General features: G+C 35.4%; 4 protein-coding genes across 5 annotated transcripts; 2 read left to right on the top strand and 2 right to left on the bottom strand.

The window, feature by feature from the left end:
* The first annotated feature begins 786 nt into the window (after window positions 1-786).
* HAP13 (Clathrin adaptor complexes medium subunit family protein) lies at window positions 787-5,126 on the top strand. Its single transcript, XM_022296108.2, has 11 exons — window positions 787-1,242; window positions 1,554-1,700; window positions 2,070-2,132; window positions 2,251-2,427; window positions 2,515-2,618; window positions 3,126-3,233; window positions 3,422-3,518; window positions 3,622-3,719; window positions 3,860-4,001; window positions 4,105-4,227; window positions 4,751-5,126. Exons 1-11 carry the CDS (start codon window positions 1,114-1,116, stop codon window positions 4,847-4,849), a joined length of 1,287 nt encoding a protein of 428 aa, XP_022151800.1. The 5' UTR covers window positions 787-1,113; the 3' UTR covers window positions 4,850-5,126.
* A 90-nt stretch (window positions 5,127-5,216) lies between these two features.
* Window positions 5,217-8,816, bottom strand: LOC111019695 (uncharacterized). Of its 2 annotated transcripts, XM_022296107.2 has the most exons (8): window positions 8,245-8,807; window positions 8,063-8,157; window positions 7,893-7,996; window positions 7,613-7,713; window positions 7,379-7,482; window positions 6,214-6,642; window positions 5,695-5,826; window positions 5,217-5,475 (listed from the first exon to the last, which is right to left on the bottom strand). In XM_022296107.2, exons 1-8 carry the CDS (start codon window positions 8,506-8,508, stop codon window positions 5,319-5,321), a joined length of 1,386 nt encoding a protein of 461 aa, XP_022151799.1. In that variant the 5' UTR covers window positions 8,509-8,807; the 3' UTR covers window positions 5,217-5,318. The 2 variants fall into 2 exon arrangements, with proteins under 2 accessions (XP_022151799.1, XP_087973673.1); XM_088117547.1 differs by lacking the exons at window positions 5,217-5,475; window positions 5,695-5,826 and having other exon boundaries at window positions 6,282-6,454; window positions 6,568-6,642; window positions 8,245-8,816.
* Window positions 8,817-11,389: 2,573 nt separating this feature from the next.
* Window positions 11,390-14,513, top strand: LOC111019753 (Tetratricopeptide repeat (TPR)-like superfamily protein). The gene is made up of 2 exons (XM_022296205.2): window positions 11,390-11,687; window positions 12,368-14,513. Exons 1-2 carry the CDS (start codon window positions 11,463-11,465, stop codon window positions 13,604-13,606), a joined length of 1,464 nt encoding a protein of 487 aa, XP_022151897.1. The 5' UTR covers window positions 11,390-11,462; the 3' UTR covers window positions 13,607-14,513.
* Window positions 14,514-14,828: 315 nt separating this feature from the next.
* On the bottom strand, window positions 14,829-18,083 carry LOC111019661 (protein neprosin). Its single transcript, XM_088118055.1, has 8 exons — window positions 17,788-18,083; window positions 17,206-17,712; window positions 17,024-17,110; window positions 16,714-16,932; window positions 16,276-16,440; window positions 15,756-15,809; window positions 15,520-15,666; window positions 14,829-15,420 (listed from the first exon to the last, which is right to left on the bottom strand). Exons 2-8 carry the CDS (start codon window positions 17,542-17,544, stop codon window positions 15,043-15,045), a joined length of 1,389 nt encoding a protein of 462 aa, XP_087974181.1. The 5' UTR covers window positions 17,545-17,712; window positions 17,788-18,083; the 3' UTR covers window positions 14,829-15,042.
* Window positions 18,084-23,914: the final 5,831 nt, after the last annotated feature.

Genomic DNA, 23,914 nt, shown 5'->3' with positions numbered 1-23,914 from the left:
CAAAAATAAAGTAAAAGATCTAAACTTTTTGAACATTCAATATTTTTCTTAAGAAACAATATAATGAGGTTAGTTCTCGTTAAAAGTTATAAAGAAAATGAAATGCATAAATTCAGTTTATTAAAAATGGAGGAGTAAAGAGATAAAACTAAAACTTTATAGACTAAATTAATTTCCATATTTGTGAGGTGAAAATCTCAAATACATTTATCTTTATGCAAAGTGCTAAAATGCATTTATAAGTTGGTAAATCAAGTTAATTTCTTGTAGTATTTTAATTTTAATATTAATTCATCCCGAGAGACTTAGATTGAAAAATAAGATAGAATTTCAGTATACTTAATAATTTTTTTTAATTTTTATTGTACGTATAAAAATATTAATTTTAAATTGTCTATTGATTACGTCCAATAAATAAAATCTAGTTATGGATATAAACATAAATCAATTGATGAAACTATAGATGTGAGTCCTTACGAAGATTAGTTATAATTTTAAAACAAAAACTAGATTTAAATAATTTAATGTTTATAATACGGTGAATAAATGATAAAAAAAATTATACAGATAAATTTCAATTAACATAATAACAATAAAATTTAAAAATATTATACTAAAAAACAAAATTTAAAATAGTTTGTATATAACTAAGAAAAAAAAAGTCTACTTAAAAAAAAAAGAAAAAGAAAAATACACGCAAGTATTTCAATAATATTTTTTTGAAGTAATTCTTTCGTCCCGACAAAAAAATATAAATTGGAAAGTATTTTTCACATCCCTTACGCTGTTTTTGAGTTTATTATCAGAAAAAGGGAGGAAAAGGAAAACTCAATTGTAAACTAAAAAAACTCGGCAATTGGAATTTGCTTGCGCAGATCGTTCTTTCTCTACTAATGGTTCAGCGTCGGTATCCAGATACAAGTTTCTGGCTGGACGATGTGTCGAATTGATTCAAGTAGATCTACCTTTCTGGCCAGTTGATTCTTCTGGTGGAAATCGCGAGATCTCCATCGATTTCTTATGCTCACCCGGTTTGATCTTGAACAACCTAGCCAGCGGGAGGAAGAATTGTTTCTACTAGTAATTTTACAGAGCGTTTTCTGATTTAAATCAATGGCGGGGGCGGCCTCTGCGCTGTTCCTATTAGACATCAAAGGGCGTGTTCTCATTTGGCGCGACTATCGTGGCGATGTTTCGGCAGTTCAGGCCGAGCGCTTCTTCACCAAGCTCATCGAGAAGGAGGTTTTGGATTTTTTGTTTAATTTAACGACTCCCTGATAGAATCATAGTCTAATTTGCGTTTTAGGATGAGTGATTTACTGATTGTTCACAAGTAAATAGACGATGAATGCGTCTGAATCGGAGAAATTGGAGGTGCTCGTTTTGGATTTGTTTCTTGTATGGCATTAGGAAGCAGATTCGAAGACAGAATTGACAGGATACGATGATTTGAATCTCCACCTGACAATTTATTGAAAATCTGAATTTCATTAGCTTGTCTGACCGTAGAATGTTACTGTGTGGTTTCTTATCGTCAGTTCTTTTGATGTCAGGGTGATCCACAATCTCAAGATCCAGTAGTTTTCGACAGTGGCATTAGCTACATGTTTATTCAGCACAATAATGTTTACCTGATGGTTGCTGCGAGGCAGAATTGCAATGCTGCAAGTCTTCTTTCCTTTTTGCACCGAGTTGTTGATGTAAGCTGTACCTATTATCATAGCGTTCTCCAAAAGAGTCCTTTGGTATTTTAAACATGTTTAATTGGCATTGATGATAGTTTGCACATTATCTTTGTTCCTGAAGTTACTTAGCTCGTTAAAATTGTGGATAGGATTTCTGAAATTAAAGGCTAATTATGGTTCGTTTTTCTATCAATAACAGCAGAATAGTTTTTTTTTGTCCCTTTAGTTTGCTTTTCTTGGTGTGTGTCTTGTGGTAATGGAAGCCTATTGGGATTCTTATAAAATATGTATCGTGAGCTGTAGGTAGGTTTTGGGACTTCAGAGCAAATATGTATCGTGATGAGAAAAACTAATAAATAATGGACATGAATGGCTGTGCTACAGGTCTTCAAGCATTATTTTGAAGAGCTGGAAGAAGAATCACTTAGAGACAACTTTGTTGTGGTGGTAAGATGAGCCTTTCACAGATTGAACCATCAGAAATTTCTTAAATTGTTTACCATATCATGTGTTGTGATCTATGTCAGGTGGTGAATGAAAATATTAATACTTATATTCTTTGTAGTATGAGTTACTTGATGAAATCATGGACTTTGGTTATCCTCAATACACTGAGGCAAAAATTCTTAGCGAGTTCATCAAGACTGACGCTTACAGAATGGAGGTTGCTCAGAGGCCACCCATGGCAGTAACAAATGCAGTTTCTTGGCGTAGCGAAGGAATAAATTACAAGAAGAATGAAGTATGTGTTCCTTGAAAGAATAAGCTGCATATATTCATTTGTGACTTTTAAAGCGTAGTAGGTAATGTCCTGTTCTTATTTCTCCAGGTCTTTTTGGATGTGGTGGAGAGCGTTAATATACTTGTCAACAGTAATGGGCAAATAATTAGGTCAGATGTTGTGGGGGCGTTGAAGATGAGAACTTACTTAAGGTCTGTGTGCTGTGCTTTAAGATGTTTGCATATTGACACGGATGAAGCTAGTACTTTCTTCACTTGTATATTGCACGCAATATTCTATAGAGTACTTTTCCTTGTCGTCATGAAAAAATTTATGGTCATGGAGACACCTGTTATTGGTTTGCTCTCTATTTCGCTTTCAAGTGAGAAATGATTTTAAATTTTTTTTAGCAAACTCTGAACTGGTAAACTAAACCATTCAGGACATTGACTATTTAATCATCTTAGTAAGCTAACAAGAAGTGTTAACTTTTGAAATATGTGGATATTGTTTTTATGGTATTGTTGAAATCTCCATTTCTTCGTTTCTGTTCTTGCATTTCAGCGATTTGTTATTATATACATTTGTACTCATTTGCAACTTGGCCTTGTGGTAATATTGAAAGTCTCATTTCTTTGCTTTTAAGTCCATCCTTCTCATGCCATTTGTATCCTAGTTGATAAGCTGAAAATTAAGGTTTGGTTTGTTTGTTGTTGTAGTGGTATGCCTGAGTGTAAGCTTGGGCTTAACGATAGAGTATTATTGGAAGCACAAGGTCGAACCACAAAAGGAAAGGCTATAGATTTGGAAGACATCAAATTTCACCAGTATGTATCAAGTTATTGACCATTTGGTGTATTTATTTTCTGGCATTAATAATATCCGTGTACCATGTTGGGCATGAATGCTAATATAATAACGTACGACTTTATAAGCGTTGCCTCAAGTTTCTAATTAAATGCTTATATTTTGTATTGCCTCGAGTTTTTAACTCGGTGCTTATTTTTTACTTTAGGTGTGTACGTTTGGCCCGCTTTGAAAATGATCGGACCATATCATTCATACCACCAGATGGATCTTTTGATCTCATGACTTATAGACTCAGCACTCAGGTTTTATATATCCACGTGGATGCTATTCTCTGGTCACTGCTGGCTTACTCCTTTACTTCCTTCTATTTTGTTATTTAATGTGTTCCCTTCTTTTTGTTGACAGGTAAAGCCTCTTATTTGGGTAGAAGCTCAAGTTGAAAGACATTCAAAAAGTCGTATTGAGATTATGGTAAAAGCAAGAAGTCAGTTCAAGGAGCGTAGGTATTAAAATATGCCTCTTTTTTTTGTTCTCTCTCTCTTTTTTTTTTGGTTCAAAAGAAGAGGTTTTAGGGAGGTCAGTTAAGATTATTATCTTCCTAGAGGACTAGATCCTTCTTACTAATAAAAGGTCAATCTTACAGCACTGCAACAAATGTGGAGATTGAGTTGCCTGTGCCAGCAGATGCTACCAACCCAAATGTTCGGACCTCAATGGGGTCTGCTTCTTATGCACCAGAAAATGATGCGTTATGCTGGAAAATAAGATCTTTTCCAGGTGGCAAGGTATTTAAAAATTTTTTTGCATTTCCATGAATGGTACTTTATGTATGAATAGCTGGTGGATTCAAGAAGACAATGTTCTTGACCATAATCTGGAAAAATTCAGGAGTACATGTTAAGGGCAGAATTTCGCCTTCCTTCAATTACATCTGAAGAAGCAACTCCAGAGAGAAAAGCACCAATTCGTGTAAAGTTCGAGATACCATATTTTACTGTTTCTGGAATCCAGGTAGGCCTTCCATATGCTTTCTTTTAACTCTCGCTATTCATGTTTGTCGTTCAATGACATGATAAATCCCTCTGATTTTTCCATGCAAGAAAATCCCTTAAAGCATACTATATCTTCCAAAATCTCTCGATTTTTTAGGATGAGATCATGGGCATATTCTTTTTACTCTGTCCAAACTTTGCCTCATGAAAAGTTGGCGTGCTTCTTGAAGAAGTAAATTGACCTAGGCTTGTATTTATTCTGTTATCTGCGATGTGTTAACACAGTTAGATTGGGTAGATTTGCATGTCTGACTCAGAAAATATGATCTAAATTTATCTTTTTTGTTACACTATGTTTGTGGAAACCGAAGGGATATGGATAACCGGGTAAAATATACACGTATTTTGGAGTTGAATAAACATAACCTTTGGGAGAAGATATAATGTTCCTCTTTACTAGCAAGAAACTAGGAGTCAGTCCGGATTTTTTTTTTATTTTTTTTTAATTTGAATGTTTATGGTGCAATCCGGTGATTTCGTAGGTTCGTTACTTGAAGATTATTGAGAAAAGTGGTTACCAGGCTCTTCCATGGGTGAGATACATCACAATGGCTGGAGAGTATGAATTAAGGCTCATATGAAAACTACTTACTTTGATATATAGACGTTTCATTCTGCGGAGTTCATATGTCGTGAATTATTCAGTTAATAATCACAGGATGAGTTAAGGATTTGTTGTTGTAGAGGATTTGGTGGGGGAAAAATGTCTGTTTTCTACTTGTCTTTTGTTTGTGAAGCATATTGCAGCTTTTGTAAGTCCATAGTAACTGAGAAGGGTTCCTTTTCGTTTATTTCTTCTTTTTTTTTCCTTCTCTTTCTTACTACACTAGGTGGTCTGATTGAATTCTCTTTTGCTCATATTTGCTCTCAATTAGTCCATTTCTATCTGTTTATTTTTGTTATAACCATTGATTTTTTCAAACGTATTGGCCTATTAATCCCTGTGTATGAGCAAAAACTGTATAAATAACATTAATCTAACAGAAACTACAAGGTAAACATAAATTTAGGAAAGTAAAAATTCTCTCGAGTTTATTGGACGGTTGCACTTCAATGTACTTGGTTTGGCAAGGTGAGTTTATTCCTCCTAAATGCATGTTTTCTGCAACGCTCAAAAATGCCATCGTATATCAGATCGAATTGAACTCCTGCTCGCTCCCGATTTATAATGAATGATATGTGATCTGCTTCCACAATCTTGTAGTACCTGCATCCGATTTTCCGAAAATTGAAATCGACAACCGAGGATTCAATTAGCAAAATCATGGGGTGTTTGCTTAACCATTGATCAGCTTAAGTTTGGTGTTTCTGATCTCTTAAAAGAAAAAAATCCCAATCGTTCACTCAGTGTTCGTGGACTATTTCAGATTAATATTGAAAAATCATGGGGGAAATGCTGATAAAGAAGAGTGAGCAGTGGACTAACCAGACGCCTGGTTCCCAAGACTGAAATTCAGATTCATTCAGAAGGAAATGGCTTGGATGTTCAACTGGGAAACGTGGGTGAGTCATAGATATTGTGTTTAATGCCCCATCGTTCTCCTGCCAATCCTCGTCCCTGCACGCCCATCACTGTCATTCTCCAACCAATGATTCCACCAAATTCTCTATTTAACTTTAACTTCTGTTTGATAACTATTTCGTCTTTCATTTTCTATTTTAAAAAATTGAACTTAAAAACACTATTTTTGTCTATACCTTGGTTTTGCAATCACTTTTTAAAAGCATTTTAAAAATCTAAGTCAAAATTTTAAAATTAAAAAAAGCAATTTTTATTTCTAAAATTTGGTTACGAATTAACTGTGATTTCAAAGAAGGTAAAAATCATGCTAGAAATCAGGTAGAGTTTCGAAAAATAGAAAACGAAAATGAAATGATTATTAAATAGGATCTGAATGCTTTTACAAAATGAAAAATTTCTAATACTCCCGTAGTATTCACCCACCGATAGCCCTTATACGGCGGGGAAGGAAAGCGCCACCAGCTCATCTGCAATGCTCTGAGAGAAAGCAGAGGGTGGATTCCAATGATGCTAAAAGGAACTGTGAGGCCAAAGATTTTCCTTGCAGGCTTCGTAGCATAGCTAAAATAGTATGTGGTGGGAAACGTCTGAAGACGGCGGTTCAATCGCATTGATCCCTGAATTGTAAGATCAGGCAGAATCCAATCCCCAGAAGCAAATGGACCTGCATTTCCCAACAAACATTTCAACACACCCAAAACACCACTTTTCCTCCATGACATGTTGAAATGATCAAATCCAAAGTTGTAATATTTTTTCAACCACGTGATGTCCAACCAGTCATAAGCTATGACCCCAACTCGGCACAGCTGCAACAGACTTATAGGTTTCATGGTTTCTCCATCTTCTGGTCTGAAAAAGGAAAATAAAAAAGGGAAACAAAAATGGACGAGTCCAAATTCAAAATCACTGACCCAAAAAAGTTTAAGTATATACGCTGCAAGTAATTTAACACATGGACGATCAATCGAGAAGGAAATAGTCAATCCGAGTATAGTCTAGGGAATAAAATAAGATATGAGTTTGTAAATAATGCAACCAAAGTCTCATTTTGACTAAGGAAAGTGAAGATACTGGGTATATATGTGAGAGACAACAATTTTTATTAGTATGAGACATTTTGCATGAAATCAAAAGCAAAGCCATGGACTTATGTCTAAAGCGAACAATATCATAGCATCGTGGGAGTGTGGAGGGTCTCTTGTTGGAATGGCTCCAAACATAACCATGGTTTAAACCTAGCTGTGTCGGTGAGATACTCGAGTGTTGAACAAAGAAGTGGTGAGCTTTGAAAGATATAGTCACGGTATAATTCATGGTGTGCTCTATTTGGATGTGCGTGGAACTTTAAATTAGAGCAAACTCTCATTGTAATTTGAGAATGGATAGATGAATGACTATTTCAAGGGAGGCTCGGTAATACTGAGGTCCGATAGTTCGATTGTCTACCTCGTAACTAATGGAATTGAGACCTTATGCTCTGGTCGATTAAATTACTACTCAAACCAAAAAATTTAATCGATCTTTTGCCAATATTTTTACCATGAGAGAACAAGAAAGTGTCATTTTTTTTTAGAGAGAAACTCACTGCATTCCGTCCAAATAAGTTCTTGTGGTTCCGTTGAACGCCCCTGATATGGCCGTTACGCTTAAAACCCAATTCTCAGAAGTGTTCTCGTGCCCTTTGAATGCCTGCACCCAAATTGAAGAACAAACAGTCACAATTTGTCGTGTCGGAAAATTACCTGACCGACACATAAAAACATCACAAAGTCTTCATCCTTGTTATAACAGTGAGTAGAAATGTCGTTTCTTCAGTTACCTTGTCGGCCAGCATTTGTTGGAGCAGACGAGCAACCTGAGCTCCGGCTGAATGGCCCACCAAATGAATAGGATGATCCTCGTCCCATTCAGGGTAGTGCCCTGCATTCCCCAATCAACACAACTTTTTGGCCAAAACAGAGAGAGAAAAAGGAAAAGAAATCCAATTTTTACCCGTATAAACTTTCAGTTTAATGTTTCCAGAGTGGGTGGACTGGTGAAAATTATAACAAATAGTACAAAAATGCAATAAAAATTGATTTTTCCGATTCCCAAATCACCTTGTTGGTAGAACCGGCCGAATCGCGAGTGACCATAAACTTCACTGTGTTCTTGGCCATAATCGACTCGCCCACCTTTCAGACAGTAGAACAATTCACGAGCCCTGAAACCCAATTTCAAATTCAAGATCCAAACAGCAGAAAAAAAAGCTTGAAAAAAAATCACAAACCTGTCGTAAATGCTGGTTAAGGACCCCAAATCAGGCACTAGAACCCTCTCGTCTTTGTTCTCAGCTCCGGCAAAGTACGACAAGTTTCCCAATCTCTAAAATGGACGAAATCAAAAAGCAAAAACATCAGAAAATTGAGAAATGGGGGCAGAATTTGAAAGCGATCACCGTTAAGTACGAACCCCTTTTCCAAAACCAAAGATTCCATGGACCAAAACGATCGGAGGAAGATTGCTTGATGATGGTAACGCTAACGACTTCATCGGCCCCACTGTTTTAGCCTCAAAATTCACCAAATTACCTTTACGAAACCGTGAACTGAGAGCCTCTGAAAAGTCTCCGGCGACGGCGGAGCTGAAAATATACAAGCCGTACACCAAATGAACCAAAGAGCTCAAAAACAGCTCCCACAAGAGCAAAACTAGAGCAACCCACGAGCCGATCATTTTCTGGCCACCGCAGCCGGCGCCGGCGAATTCAGCACGTGTTCACAGCACGAGCGAAGTGTTTCTGTTTTGCATGGGTTGCGAGTAGCACGATGGATCCAGTTTTCAGTTGGTGGGTTTATTTGAAAAGGGGAAAAATGAAGCCTCCTTATGGAAGAAGCTTAACGTCAGCAACAAATGGGATTGCTCACGATTCTAGTGGAAGCTCCAGCCAAAAGCCAAAAAGTCTGTGGGACAGAGGCCGAAAAATGACACGATTTTAATGCGATTGCCGCCACGCCTCATCGCCTTGATTCCCACTCCCACAAGTTTGGTTTTGGACTTTGGAGAACCCTAAGAAAAATAAAAATAAAATAAAATAAAAACTTTACAAAATTCAACTATTCGAGGTCGAGGACTGAAAAACGTTTCACGATTGAGGTATTCACTCTGTTGGCAGTTGGCAGTTGGCAGATTTGATTTCTGAAACAGAATTACATTAAATAAAAACTTTGATATAAATAATATTTGATATTATAAACTCAGTATTATTTTTATTAAAATAGTATATTATAAATTACATAATATTATAAGATAATAATTTTATAAAATTTATAACATATGTTAATAAATTAATTAATATTATTTTATATTGAAGTAAATATTTAGTTATTAACTACCACTCTATGAATATATTAGTAAATATTCTTAACATTTTTTCTTTTAAAATTTGCGATTCAATTTATAAATCTACTACCAAAACATATAAATCTTTTATTTTTAATTTCTTGCTTCAAGATCACCGATTAAATGCATAAGAAGTGTATGGTTTCTCAATTTTTGTTTTCTCTTTTTTAATATTTAAAATAGAAATTTATTCGAAATTTATTTATTGTTTTTGTTCTCTAAAATTTTAAATTTATATTTATATATAAAAATTATTTTTAAAAATATTTATTATGTATTTTATAAGTCGATAAAATAATGCTTTTATTTTTGTTTAAGAAAAAAAAATAATAATAATGGGACAAAGAAACAAAAGATAAACTTTATGCTTATATTAAAAAATAAAATTTTCCTTTGATTATTAAATGTTTATATTCCTAAAAAATTATTAGTAGGAAACAAGGAAGGAAAAAAAATGAAAAGGTTATCATTAGAGGATAAAACTATATTAGTTAATTATTTATCTTAGTATGACTTTTCTTTGTTTGGGAGTAGAGATGGAAGGTAAGCTAGGAGACCCACCAGGACCACCCAACTTCAAATTGTTGCTCCCTTTCTATGGAAACTGCTCAACTAATCCTACGGCCAATTAATTCCCTGCTCAATTGCTTCTCCTCTGTGCAATTACAATTACAGAAAATCTTCTTTAGATTTAATGAGATTTTTAACATATTAATAAATTAAATAGAGATAAAATATCTCTATAAACTACTCGGATTAAATCCTTACATTATAAAAATCGAATCGAGACTGTTGGAGGTAAATTAGCATCTACCACATGTCTGCTTCATAAACTAGCTTCTATATGATGATTAGAAGAGCCAAACGAATTTTTCAATTTTGTTCAAGTCTAGACAGCTTGACAATGAAAGTCGAGCTTAGCAACATCTTATTATCCAACCAACCTTAAAGAGCATCTGCAGGTGCAAAGACAATGAGGATATTCTTTGATAGGACCGCGGCGTTTCTTGAGCAGTCGAAGAATCGTTAAAGTGCTGTCGGAAGCTGTGTTGGGAGCTTTTCGCTATAAATAGAGATCTTCGCCTCTCACACAAGGGATGTGAAACTATATTCTCTCATTGTGAATTGACTAAAAATCGTAGTGCTAACTTTGTTTTTTAGGTCCTTCATATGTCGGTCTACCGAGTTTGAGTTTGATCATTTTCGTGATCAAATTGTGACGCTCGTGTAGAGAGGAAGGGGTACATGAATGAATCGATATCATATCCGAATGAGAGAGATCCTGAATATGGAAGCATGGTTAAGAAAAAACTTAAAAGAATTGTTAATTAGTACCTATACTAACAAGTTGCACCTTCTTTTTCGATAACTCAATCGTATGATCTGGTGACCTCCTAGTTGCAACTTTTGTTAAATAATGATTGAGTATTTGTAATTTATAAATAAATTTAGTCGGTTAACTTGAGTACAACTCAACTGGTTTAAACTGACTAAAATATCGTGAATTCGAATATCGACTCTTACCTGTTGTACTAAAAAAGATATTCAATCTCTAATTAGTTTATATGTCTACATATATAAAAACAACCTTATTAAATCTTAACAAAAAAATTGTACGATAAGACCAACCAAAAGTACAACGACCTAAAGTATGTTTTAACCATTTATAATTTAGTATAAAATTAGTCTAACTTACTAGAGATAATATAAAAAACTATGTAAGGATAACAAAAATGAGTGAAATCAAAATTAACGTTGGTAAATCATGATTTCAATACTCTTTTTATATAAGAAAAATAAAACACATCAATATTGAAAAAAGGAAAAAAAAATACAACAGAAAAAGAAGAAACGCTAAGCACGAGTTTTCTTTTCCTCCGTAAAAAATACAAAACGACACCGTAAAAGCGGAGATGTTAAGTTATAGGTATTTGCATTCCAGGCGTGATTTGAATGACCCAACCTATATTCCGGTTTTTTTTCCCCGTTTTTCCTTTTACTCTTGCAAAAATTTCGAAAAAGAGTAGTAATATTAAATTCTGCCATCTGTTATAAAATGAAAGCAGATCTTTAATGGGCTTTAGATGTCGATCCAAATATGGATTCATGGGCTTTTAGACAGTTGAAAGATGCTGTATGATTTAGGCCCAAAATATGAGCCCATAATGGTTTCCCCGTGGGACCCCTTTGCCTTGCCTCCTCCTTCCCCTCGCGACGTTAGGGTTTTGATGAACTCCTGATTTCTGCAGTAAAACCACCGCTGCTGTGGCAGAGAGAAGTGCCGGGAAATGGCGTTACGACAGTTCAGTCGCCCCAAGAATGTGGCGAAGAGGTCGAACAAGTATCTGGAGGAAGCGCTGTATGTGAGGCTCTTTAAAGACGGTAGCTCAGAGAAGAGCATTCGGCATCAGTTGAATGCTTTCATCAAGGGTCACAAACGAGTTTTCAAATGGGAGGTGGGAGATACGCTCAAAAAGCTTCGCGGCAGAAAGCTGTATAATCCTGCTCTCAAGGTTCGCTAAACTAAAGCCTTGAGATTCTGCAGTATTTGAATCAATGTTCTTGTTAAGGCTATCTATTCTAGTTGTATTAGAATAGGTTTGACAGGATTTCAGTTTTTAAGTACTTTTTCATGAGTCTAAACCCTTCTTGTTGGATCATTTCGACCATAGAAACATGAAGAGCCCGATAATAGCTCCCAAACAAATTTTGATCTCTCGATTTTGCCTCAACGCTTGTTTTGGATCCATTTCCTTTGCTCCCGTGATCTTGAATCTTGATAAATACCTCCTGCCTTTTGCTCTAGTTCCGTTTCTCTTATTTTTCTTGGTGAAAACATGTTTTAATCCCCGTATTTTGTCTAATGATTTAGTCATGTAATTTTAAAATTTAATAGTTACGTCCTTAGCATTAAGAAGTTAATTAAAATTATCGTTGAAAAGTAGTTTATGCCTTTATGGTTCAATGAAGTATATAGAACTTTTATAGTCTAAGATTGAAAGAGGTTCAATTATATACCTATTCATATGCTGGATTGTAATATAATTATTGACACTGGGAATTTCGTCATTGTATTGTTTCTATTTTGGAGAGGGAACTGGAGAGGCTTTTAGTGAAACTATGCAAATAGTTTTATCTCTATTGCTTATTGCTTGTGTAAAATGATTATTCTGAAATAGAAATCGTGGTATAGCTTTCAGAAACTATGGCCAAAAGGGGCATGAACAAGACAATTAGTGATCAAGCTATACACCTTGATTTAGTAGCCAAGGCTCGAGGAATTGCTGCTGCTGAGAGTTACTTTGTTACTCTTCCTGAATCATCAAAGAATCATCTTTGCTATGGCTCTCTTCTCAACTGTTACTGCAAGGAATTAATGACTGACGAAGCTGAAGCTCTCCTTGAAAAGATGAAGGAACTCAACTTACCTGTGACCTCCATGTCATATAATAGTGTTATGACACTATACACAAAGACCGGGCAGCCAGAAAAAGTTCGTGCAATCATACAGGAAATGAAGGCTGCCAATGTTATGTTTGATTCCTATACATACAATGTGTGGATGAGGGCACTAGCTGCTTTAAATGACATTTCTGGTGTGGAGAGGGTTATTGACGAGATGAAGAGGGATGGCCAAGTTGTTGGTGATTGGACAACATATAGCAATTTAGCCTCAATTTATGTTGATGCCCACTTGTTCGAAAAGGCAGACAAGGCACTTCAGGACTTGGAGAAGAGAAATTCTCATCGAGAACTTTCTGCTTTCCAGTTCATGATTACATTATATGGACGAATGGGTAACCTGCTTGAAGTTTATAGAGTCTGGCGCTCATTAAGGTTGGCCTTCCCAAAAACTGCAAATATAAGCTATCTCAACATGATCCAAACTCTGACAAAGCTGAAAGATTTACCTGGTGCAGAGAAATGTTTCAAGGAGTGGGAATCAGGATGCTCAACTTATGATATTAGGATAGCGAATGTTCTTATAGGAGCTTATGCTGAAGAGGGTCTGCTAGAGAAGGCTATGGAGCTCAAGGAACGAGCCAGAAGAAGAGGTGCTAAACCTAATGCAAAAACTTGGGAAATTTTTCTGGATTATCATCTCAGAAATGGAGAATTTAAACCGGCAGTTGATTGTGTTGCTAAAGCAGTATCTATTGGTAGAGGAGGGAAATGGATGCCATCACCCGAGATTGTTAAAACGTTGATGAGCCATTTTGAGGAAGAAAAAGATGTAGATGGGGCAGAGGATTTTCTTGAAACTGTGAAGAAGGCTGTTGACACTTTAGAGCCTGAGGTGTTTGAGACATTGATAAGAACATATTCAGCGGCCGGAAGGAAAAGTTCTATGATGGATCGCCTGTTGAAAATGGAGAACGTGGAGGTCAGCGAGGCCTGCAAAAAGCTGCTTGACGAAATATCTATTGAATGAGCTTTCGTTGTATCACAAATTTTTATCATTTGGAATTCCAGCTCTAAAGAAATGATTTTTTCCAGTGGTTCTTTAATTTTAAATAAAATCACCCACACAAGTAGCCTCCGGTTATCTGGTTCTTGCCATCTCGGAAGTGGGATCGTGCGCAATTGTATCAGAGTCCTTTCCTATTGCCTTATTCATACAATTTCGCTTCGTAGTAGTTGCCAAGCTTCTGGATACAAAATACTTTTGTTTCAGTAGGTAGTAATCTGGGTACCTTGTCGTAATCCTAGATGTCGACGCATTGTCTCTGTAATGTCGGATTAAGTCGGTAGTTTTGAGTTTGATTCCATGTAGCAGACTGATCGGATTTGGAACCATATTGAGCTTTCTGACGTGCAGTTGTATCAGCTGGGATGGTTATGGTTACCCATTTTAGTTTGTATCCAATGATTAGGTCTCATCCTCATTACGGAATACTGATCCTGATAAGAACATCTAGACACCAAACCCAACCGATCTTGTTGGTCGTTTTAGGCCTATGAACGGATTGGGGGAAAAGGCAATGCAAATAATACCAAGATCCCTCCAGATGGAAGATCTGGTTCTGTTCTGATTCGTTACGACAGTGACAACAACGGGGATCTGGTTCTGTTCTGATTCGTTACGACAGCGACAACGACAGGGGATCTGGTTCTGTTCTTCCTTGTATTGCAGATTATCTTCTGCATATGAAATTTTATTTCAAATGGGAAATCTCCTTCCTGTTCCGAGCTTGTAAGTTCGTTTCATTAGCTGCAACGTAACTGACATGAGGCTGCTACAAACATTTTTTTTTTCTTTTTTTTTTCTTCCATTTTTAAAGGGATGTGGAATTTCAGTTGTATTGACTATTGAGTAGTAATCTTGAATTTTTTCTGAATGGGTAGATGAGTGATCACCACCATTTTAATGTTGAAACACAAAGTCAATATTCTTTCTTTCTCATTAGTTAAACTATCCACGAAAGAGACGATAATCTTTGCCTTGGTAAATTTCATGTCGGCGTTGATTCCATATTTTTGTTTGATTATAAGGAATCAAGCTTTGCAATATTGTGTTAGACGTGCATGAATCTAAATTACTTATTCACCATTGGTCAAACGGAAATGAAGTTTATCAATTAAAAAATTCCAATATTTTCAAAGAAATTCACATGCCAGCCCCATCTGCCACTACTTAAAAAAATGAGAATAAATTCCACAATCTTAGTATAATTCACTATTTCTTTGTCAAAATTTACAATGGTCCTCCCGATTCTCACACTTTAGTGATTTGAATTAGAAGGGACCAAAAAATGAACTAAAATAGGAAACAAATACAAGAATATCTCACACTTTTCTCTCAAGAAAAAACGAAAAAAACCCAAATCACCCCCACAAGAAAATTACATTGGAGAGAAACAGACCCAATTAGGGGCATCTCACATTTCTTCCAGGCCCACCATAGTAAAAGTAATTTCCCCAAACTCTATTAATCCCTCCTTGAATGTCGTAGCAATTTGGATGATCTGCCAAAACCTTCAAGTTTGACAGTGGAATTAAGCTGTTGTCCCAATCCACTACTTGAAGGTTACGAAAATACGAAGCTTTTCCAAAGCCCTCGCCGGCGAAATGGCCGCTGCCCATTTGCGTCGCCGTGTGAAATCCAGAGGCCCTCGAATTCACCACCTCCCCACCGAACTGAATCATCGTCGCGTGGCTTTGAAGGTGAGTGAACAAGAATGCGGGCCAGTACCCGACCAGCACGCCCGACCCGAATTCCAACCACCAATTCCCATGCTTTGGATCCTTCAACAAACAAAACCCACTTCAATTTCAAATTTGAATTTTGATTTTCTTTTGCGTTTCTCATCCTTTAAGAGAAAGCATGGAATTGAGATGGGTTACCTTCCAAACCAGTAGACTGATGTCGAATTGGCCGCCATTGTAGGAAGAAGTTGGAGAAATTGCAGCTCCAATGGCGATTCTGCTGTTGGTCTGAACGAAGCCCGAGCAGAGTAAATTGTAGCATCCAGTCGCTTGATATGCGTCTGACTGTTTAATTAATTAAATCAATTAACAACTTAATTCCATTTCAATTTAATTAAATTACATCTCGGAAATCTCTCTTTTGCAATACTTACTGTCCAATAAGTGAAAAATCTAGGGTAATTGTCTCCATATAGCTCTGGGCTAACCTGCACAGAAATTCAAATAATTTTAATTTAAGGGAGAATATATTCTTCTTCTTCTTCTTCTTCGTTTGTTTAATTAACAAATGTGGGTTTTTTTAAAGCCCACACTCCACTTTTTGGAATAGTTGTTGAATAAGAATTCTGGTGTGGGTGTGGGAAAGCTTTAAATACAAAAGAAGAAAAATGTTGGTGTGAAATTCTGTGGTCTGCGGCTACCAAATTTAGTTTAGAGTGTGCGTCTGTGGTAGCTTTCACATTTGAGAATTTAGAATTTTTCTCTCTCACACACAATAATGGCTTTGATAATGATACCAATAATGATGAATCACAGTTGTCCCCATTACAAGGATCCTTCCATTCCAATGCCCAACCCAACCATATAATTCAATTCCCAAACAAACCCATTATTATTATTATTCCAGAGTAAAAAAAAAATGGAGAAAATTTAATAAAAAACTGAGAAACTTGCCTGCCAGCCAGCTTCAATGGTGTTTAGATCATCCCCAAATGAACCAGAAATGACCCACATCTGTGACAGACTGAACTCGTATTGATTCGTCACCCGCGGCGCCCATACGTTTATGCTCGCCTTTGCTCCGTAGTACTGTTCTCCGCTTACAAATCCCACTGCATGCTGTCACCAACAAAATATTAACCACTTTAAAAATTTTAATTATCCGTCAGAATCTGTGTTTAAATTAACTTTCTAATTTTTAGGAACAGATTTGAAAACTTCAAATTCAACTTTTTTTTTTCATATAATTTTATTAATTTTTGAGACAGAGACAGTTATCCATTTCTTCCAGCTTCTCCCTTCTCTGTTTTAATTTATCTGGCTCCGTTTGTGAGAAGTGTGAGATTTTGGAGAGAAAAATTGTGGGTTTTTTTTTAATTACTTTACAGTTACCTCGTGGCCGTTGCTGGTGGAGTCTCTTCTAATGCGTCTTCTTCTAACTTTTCTTCCAAATCTTTGAACGGAGCTGGCTCTCAGCATATCCTTTTCCCTCGTTCTTCTGATCGGAACAGTTCCTTCCGGGCAAGACTCGCCGGACATGCTCCATAATTGAAACGTTTCCGATGCCCCTCCGCCGGAAGGGCTCCGGTCATAAGGTCTCTCCGGCAGATCCTGCAGAACAATTTCCGCCATTAAAAACGCAAACGCTCTGTTTCACCATAACCCCAAATGAAATGATTTAGCCTCAGATTCGTTAGCTTACCAATGGCTTCTGTCCTTTCAGCAATGGATGATCAAAAGCCGGCTGGTGATGAGATATTACACAATCTATAAGATCCCCGTCCGGACTCTGCACCCCAAAAAAAAAAAAAAAGAAAAAACCCATCATATTCAATCTTCAAAACAGAGGAAAAATTGGAAAAAAAAAATTAATAAATTGGGTACCTGAATGGTTTTGACGGGGGGCTTGTTGATTTTCTTGAGATGGGCTCTAATGAGCTTCAACTTGTTTAATTCATCCTCCGGCTGGAGCGTGGCCGTGTGGTTATTGGGAAGGATATTTTTGTCGTCTGAATGAACGGGACAAAACGACGAAACGACAAGAAGGGAAAAAACAAGAACAGGGACGAGGTTAGAAGAATCCATGATCATGAGTGGGAAATTTGGTTGTCTTGTCTGTTTGGCAAAGTAATTTGGTCGTGTGCATTGGCCTTGTCTTCTTCTGCAATCACCGCAGCAGCGCCATAGGTTCTTAGCTTTTGCCCAACGAAACGTACTGAGCATCTTCTCAAATTGCCAAACTCGAATTGACCATTAAATTGAAAATTTCACTGTCTCGCCATTTCCAATGTCTTTGAAAGCTCCCCTCTGAAATTTCTCTCTACTACTACTCCTTCTTCTTCTTCTAATTCCGTGGCCTTGGTTTTATCTTTCTGACAGGCTTGCTTGAGACTTCCAAGGAAATTAAAAACAAAAAAAGAAAAAAATAAATAAACAAAGGGGAGAAATAAAAGGGCAGTCACTCACTTATGAGGTTGGATTTTCTTTAAAGTTTTGCCCATGTGAGTGTGCTATTATATATACACTTGGACTTGGGTAGTGATGAAATCATGCCCAATTCCTCAAAATTCGTAAAGAAATTATAGAGAGAGAGAGAGAGAAGGAGAGGGGGTTGTGTTTCCAGTCTCCGATACAAAGACTGAATACTTTAGCTTTTTGTGTCAATTTTCGTTAAGGCTAAAATCTGGGTCCGAAAATCTGTTTATTCTCTTCTTCACATATATGGCTGTGACCTGTGAGATTTATAGAATAGATGGGAATTAAAACTGGTTCTCTAAAGTTGGGTTTCTCTTTCTCCCTTCCCTAGATGTTCTTTATGACAGCTGCTCCAATTTATTATTGTTTTTTTTTTCTTTCAATTATTCCTCATTTTTTAATTTTGTAAATCAAAGCCAACCCACTTTTTTCCCCCCTTTGCAAATGTATTTATTAGAAGTTGATGGACGGCCGTAGATAATTTATGGGGGAGTTGTAGTTTAGAAGCCGTAAACGGCTGTAAAATTTTGATGCTTTAATTTCCGACGGAGTGGGTTGAAACGGTGTCGTTTTGTGAGAGGTGCGATTTTCCAAATGGGAACACGCGCGTTTTTGGCTGTTTGAGCAGCGTGCCCATGCAGGCTCATGCGTATCCGCTACGTTTGTGTTTTGGGGATTATTTTTCAATTTCGATGTTTCAAAATAATATTATTTCCACTGTGATTTATTAATTCCTGTATTATAAAATAACTTATTAAAATTTCAAAATTTTGGTATTAATGTTACTTTATTTCTTTTACATGTGGTTGTGGCGTGTAAATAAATTAAGTGTTTTACATTAATAACGATATGAAATAATTTCAAATTGTTTTGGTTTATATATTGAAGGGAAAAGAAATCTCTTTGTTTGTTACAGTGTACAATTAATTCCAAATCTTATGACACTTTAAAATTAGATGCCGCTATTCAAATTGATTAATTATTTAGAACACTGAAATTAGAGATGGAAAAAAAAAAGAGAAAAAAATCTACTCTCAATTGGAATAGGATGAGATTTGTTATATTTAAAAATATCATTTGGAGAATTTTTAACTAATAAATTTTTATTATTTGTTGTTAACTCGGGTTAATGCTTACACTACTAAACTTCTAAACTTACATCATATTAACATGTCACGTACGTAATTCTTAAATAATTATTATATATGGATCAGTAGACATAATCTTATAGGTTAGGAATCAATTCTAAATGTTTATGAATTGTATTTATAATTCCTCTACATAATACCCAGTTTTTAAATAGATAATCCATTAATTTGGCCTTGATTTCACGTGGGGCCGACGAAAGGAAAAGCATCTTTCTTTAATTCTGCTCTATCTGAATATAATTAAACTCAACTAAATTCATGAAAATGTAGATGTAGAAATCACTTCAATTTATTTAAAGTCGGTTGAAAAGTATTATTATATATAATTAATGTGATAAACAAAAAAGAAAAAGAAAAAAACATAGCTGGAAGAATTAAAGAATTTAAGTTTGTAGATATTTTTAGGTAATTAATATTTATGGTGTAGAGAGAGAATTTAAAGGTTAAAAATTAGACAAGATCATAAATATTATAGGCATAGGCATGAGGGTAATGAAAATTAAAAAAAATATATAAAAAATGGACAGCCAACTTCCCCTTTCAGAGATTTAATTGCATCAACCGTAACTGTGTTGGACATTGAAGGCAAGGCAGGGTCATTTTCGTAAACTACCACAAAACTCATTTACGTTTGATAAAACTTGTACCGCCGCACGCAGCGGAATTTAAGATGAAATCCAACACACGAAATTAAAAAGTTGGAGCCTTATTTATTTATTTATTTATTTTTTGGTAAAGAAAATGACTATCCTAGTCTATATAATTTATATTTAGTTTTAATTTTAGTTATTAAAATTTCTAAAATTTTCATTTTGGGTCTATATGATTTTGTATAATGGAACTTCAACTTTCAACTTTCTCTGACGAGGGCCACCAACGGACGAGAAATAAAATAAAGATTTAAATATGATATCTTGATGTTTGTATTTTTACTTTGATTTATTTTAGTTTAAGTAATTTCAAAATAAACATTTTGATTCATTTGATTCATTTTAATTTTGTTTATTTTAGTGTTTATACTTTCAAAAATTTGAATGCACAATAGAAATTATTGAATATAGATAATAAAAACTATTTAATAAAAATTTATAACAACATTTGAAACAAATTAGTTAATGAAGTATCGTACTAATAAAAACTATTTAATAAAAATTTATAACAACATTTGAAACAAATTAGTTAACGAAGTATCGTACTAAAATTATGATGAAAATAAATGTGATAAAAATATATCAAAATCGTCATTTTTTTTAAGGATAAAGATGATCAAAAGAATTGTTTTGAAGGTACAAAATTTAAAAATAGACCAAATCGAAACAACGAGAAATAAAATAGTTAGGGTTGATTAACATTGGTTAATTGGACGGCGGAGACTGGGTGGCTATGGCTATGGCTTGGGGTTGGGCCTCTTAATATTGGCGTAGAGTCCCTTTTTAGGGCTCTGTTCTGCGCCCAATTATGGCTCCCACTGTCCCACTCCCATATCCTTTATTTCCTCTCTCTTTTCTCAAATTCTATCTATTTTCGCTTTCATTTTTCACTCTAAACATTTATTTTCGTAATTTATTTTCTGGAAAATGCTAACTTTCTTGCCTTCTAAACCCTCCATTTGTCCCCCTTTCTTTAAATTGGCATGGACCACATTGTAATTTACACTACACTCATGTCAAAAAGTATATCTTTCTATGTCTTCATATTAGATATTGTTTAGACATTATTTTAGCTAAAAAGATTTTATGTAGGAATAATGTTGAAAATGCATGAGTCTCGTAGTATATAATATAAAACAATATCTATACTGATACGGGACATTCTTACAAAACTATACTGTCAATGGGTTAGAAAAACAGTTAAAAAAATGTGTAGTTTAAACTTTGAAAGCAGTTATTTCAGAGACAAAAGTACAAGACACTGAAATGGGGAGGAGGGCAGGCCATGAGAGTGTCTCCTAATTAATTAATATTGGAGTTTACTCATTGTTATGTGAAGTAAAAGCCAGTTTTAAGGGACAGAAATGACCAAAATGTTAATTTAATTACCAAAGGCCAAAGGGCAATGGATAGATGAATTGTATAATTAAACGTAATTGGGAACGTGCATGAATGCGCATGCAGGACAATGTGATGTAATGCAATTGATCCCAAAGCTAATAATTTTCCATGCTGTGTGTTCACTGTTCAGAGAATTGTTTCAGTCTCCATTTTTTTTTCTTCCTTTTTTGGGAATTTGATTCTCTGATCCTCTTTTTCCATTGGCTTTGATCAGAAGAAGAAAGCTGGTGGGACTGGGAAAGTACCTGAGATAACCCTAAACAAATGGAACATCACTGTGCTTTGATAATTATGACAATCTCACTTCTCATAATCTAAACTTCATTTTTTTCCCCCAAATCTCTAATCGAACTCTTTTTTTTCCCATTAAAAAAACCTCTGTGAATCATCTGAAACTGACTCAAAATATTGTATGGAATTGAGCCTATTGGGGGAGAAATTTAGGGTGAAAAATTGAATTTTTACAGTGATAGTGTCTTGAGAAGCCCAAGCAAAATGATTGGTAATAATTTGGAAGGAACCCAAGAATTATTTATCCAAACACATCCTCAAGTCCAGGCCCTTAATAATTTACTTCTCCTGCCTATGTGATGCTGTGTGTTTTAGAAGAAACATTCCATTACATAGATGTAATCATATTGTCTCCTCAATTCAAGGGGTTATTGAATTGAGGCACTTGGGGAAACCCCTTTTCATCTTCTACCAAGAAGTTATGCAAATCCCAAATCCCAAATCCAAGCCCAATAGAAAGTAAAAAAAACAAAGAAAAGAGGGCAGGATTACAAATTTGACCAAAAGCCTAAATTTTGAAGACATTTGACCAAGAAACTCCTAATCGAAGTGTGCAAAAGACAGAATGGACCTAGACCCACTTGTACTAATGGTTAATCTTGAAACCCCACCAAATAAAATTTCAAAAAAAAAAAAATTTTTTTTTGAAAACCCTCTAAAGATGAGCCTTTTTTAATCTTATCTTCTGGGTCATATGCTTTGGTAGAAGAACTCTCGATAGGGGCTTGTAATGTGACATGAAATGGGATTCATTTACATTGGTTGGGGACTTTACCATTTCAATCTTTTGATTCTTCTCAGAGACATAGAATGATTGCAAAAGCAAAGCTTTAAATTCCTTTGACCTCAACATATATATATGAAATATGAAAGGGGGAGGCTTAGTTTTTTTAGTCAGCTTCCTCCAAAGTCTTAAAAATAGTTTTCTTTCCTTTCATCCACTTTTCTGCATAATTATCTGATCCCACTTTAAAAGGTAATGTTTGTGCACTTTCAGTGACATGTTTTTAAGTCCCACCAAGCCCTTTTTCTCTTCCAAACGCTTAAGAATTAACGTTCCAATGTTTAAAAATCTCATTTTCTCGGAAACCAAACAAGAGAAAATAAGAATTCTAGTCAGAAATTAAAGTGGGAGAACAAACAGTAAAGTGAAATCCACACAAATCGACATGAAAAGAAGAGTGATGGGGGGAACCAAAAAAAATCATGAGAAACGAGAGCGTTGGTTGTCTAATGACTGGACTCTGAAACGACGCCGTTTAGAAGTCTTCCCTCGATTTGTTCATAATAGTGTCGCAATCAATTGGGTCTCGGTTTTGCTTTATGGGTCTCTGACAATTTTTACTACAAAAACAAAAATATTCGTATTGACAGAACAACAAAAAACTAGATTATTAAAAAGTATGAAACAATTATGGTTTGGGCAATGATTTTGTCCAATAGGCAGACTCAGCTTTTCAAAGAGGAAAAAAAGGGGTAAATGGCCATTAATTGTATGTAGTGGCCATTTGCAGCCTAAACCCATGATTTTAAAGGGTGGGATTGGAAAATTTAACCCTTTTTTTTTTCTCTTTGTTAAATAATATTTTTCTACCTACTCTTTGCTTTGGCATGCTTAAAGCAGCTTCTGGTGGGTCATATTCTTTAAAGCTCAAAACGTCGTCGTGTGCATTTCATCATGATGATGTTGCTGGAGCATTGTGCAGTTTGATGGCAGCTTCTTGCATTTGCTTGCAATGGGGACAACAACAATGGATCATCATTCATCATATTCTTATGCTTCCTTTACATCACGTTTATATTGTCTCTGCTGCAATACTATAGCCTGCCTTTTTTCCAATATTATATCACAAAGAGCGGGTCGGATTCAAACCTACGATCCCTTACAAATGATAGAGATGTATTTTATTATTGAACTACGTTCAAGTTGGTCAATCAGTTGCCTACTTCGTGGACGGTAAGTTCATTGAAAATTGATCTAGTTCCATAAGATTCACGTATATGACATAAATTTGATTGTTAGAATGAGAAGATTAAATCGAATTGGATCTTTTGGAGTTGGTTTGATTTTAGTTTTTATAAAATGCATTTTAAGAATTTCATAAAATGTCAGAAACTGTAACAAAATATAATTTTGATTTTGTTTGTTTTTGTTTAGAAAATTGATGAAATTCTAGACCAGACCACATTGTTCACAAGTGCACGTATTTATGGGCATGTGAAGTCGGACCACAAACTTAGATGAGCGGACATCTTTATTGGGCCGAAAGAGCAATTTCAGGCCCAGCCTCCTTTGAAAAAGTGAATGAAGGGCTTGGTATTGGGCCAGGCCCAATAGAAAATAGTAAGGCCCCGGGAAATAGCCCAAACGCTTTCCACTCTAATAGGAAGCGCTCCACCGGTAGAATGCTCAGTGACAAAGTTATTAAAGAAGAGAATATAGGATGATGAGATGGAAAAGCATTAAGTTTTCAAATTGAAGAAAGTGGGAACGGAACCAAACAACTGAAGAAAAAAAATGTTAGTGATTTGAAAGAGAAAACAGATCCATTTCGAATCCATTTCTGATCTTTTGAATTGGGTGACAACATATTGTGGCTACCAAACTTCGAACTTTTTAAGGTTTCT

Source organism: Momordica charantia, assembly GCF_013281855.1.
Source record: "Momordica charantia cultivar OHB3-1 chromosome 9 unlocalized genomic scaffold, Mcharantia_2.0 BLBB01000009.1, whole genome shotgun sequence".
NCBI classification, from domain to species: Eukaryota; Viridiplantae; Streptophyta; class Magnoliopsida; order Cucurbitales; family Cucurbitaceae; genus Momordica; species Momordica charantia.
Note: the sequence above shows the minus strand (reverse complement) of the source record. Positions and strands in the feature narration are given on the sequence as shown.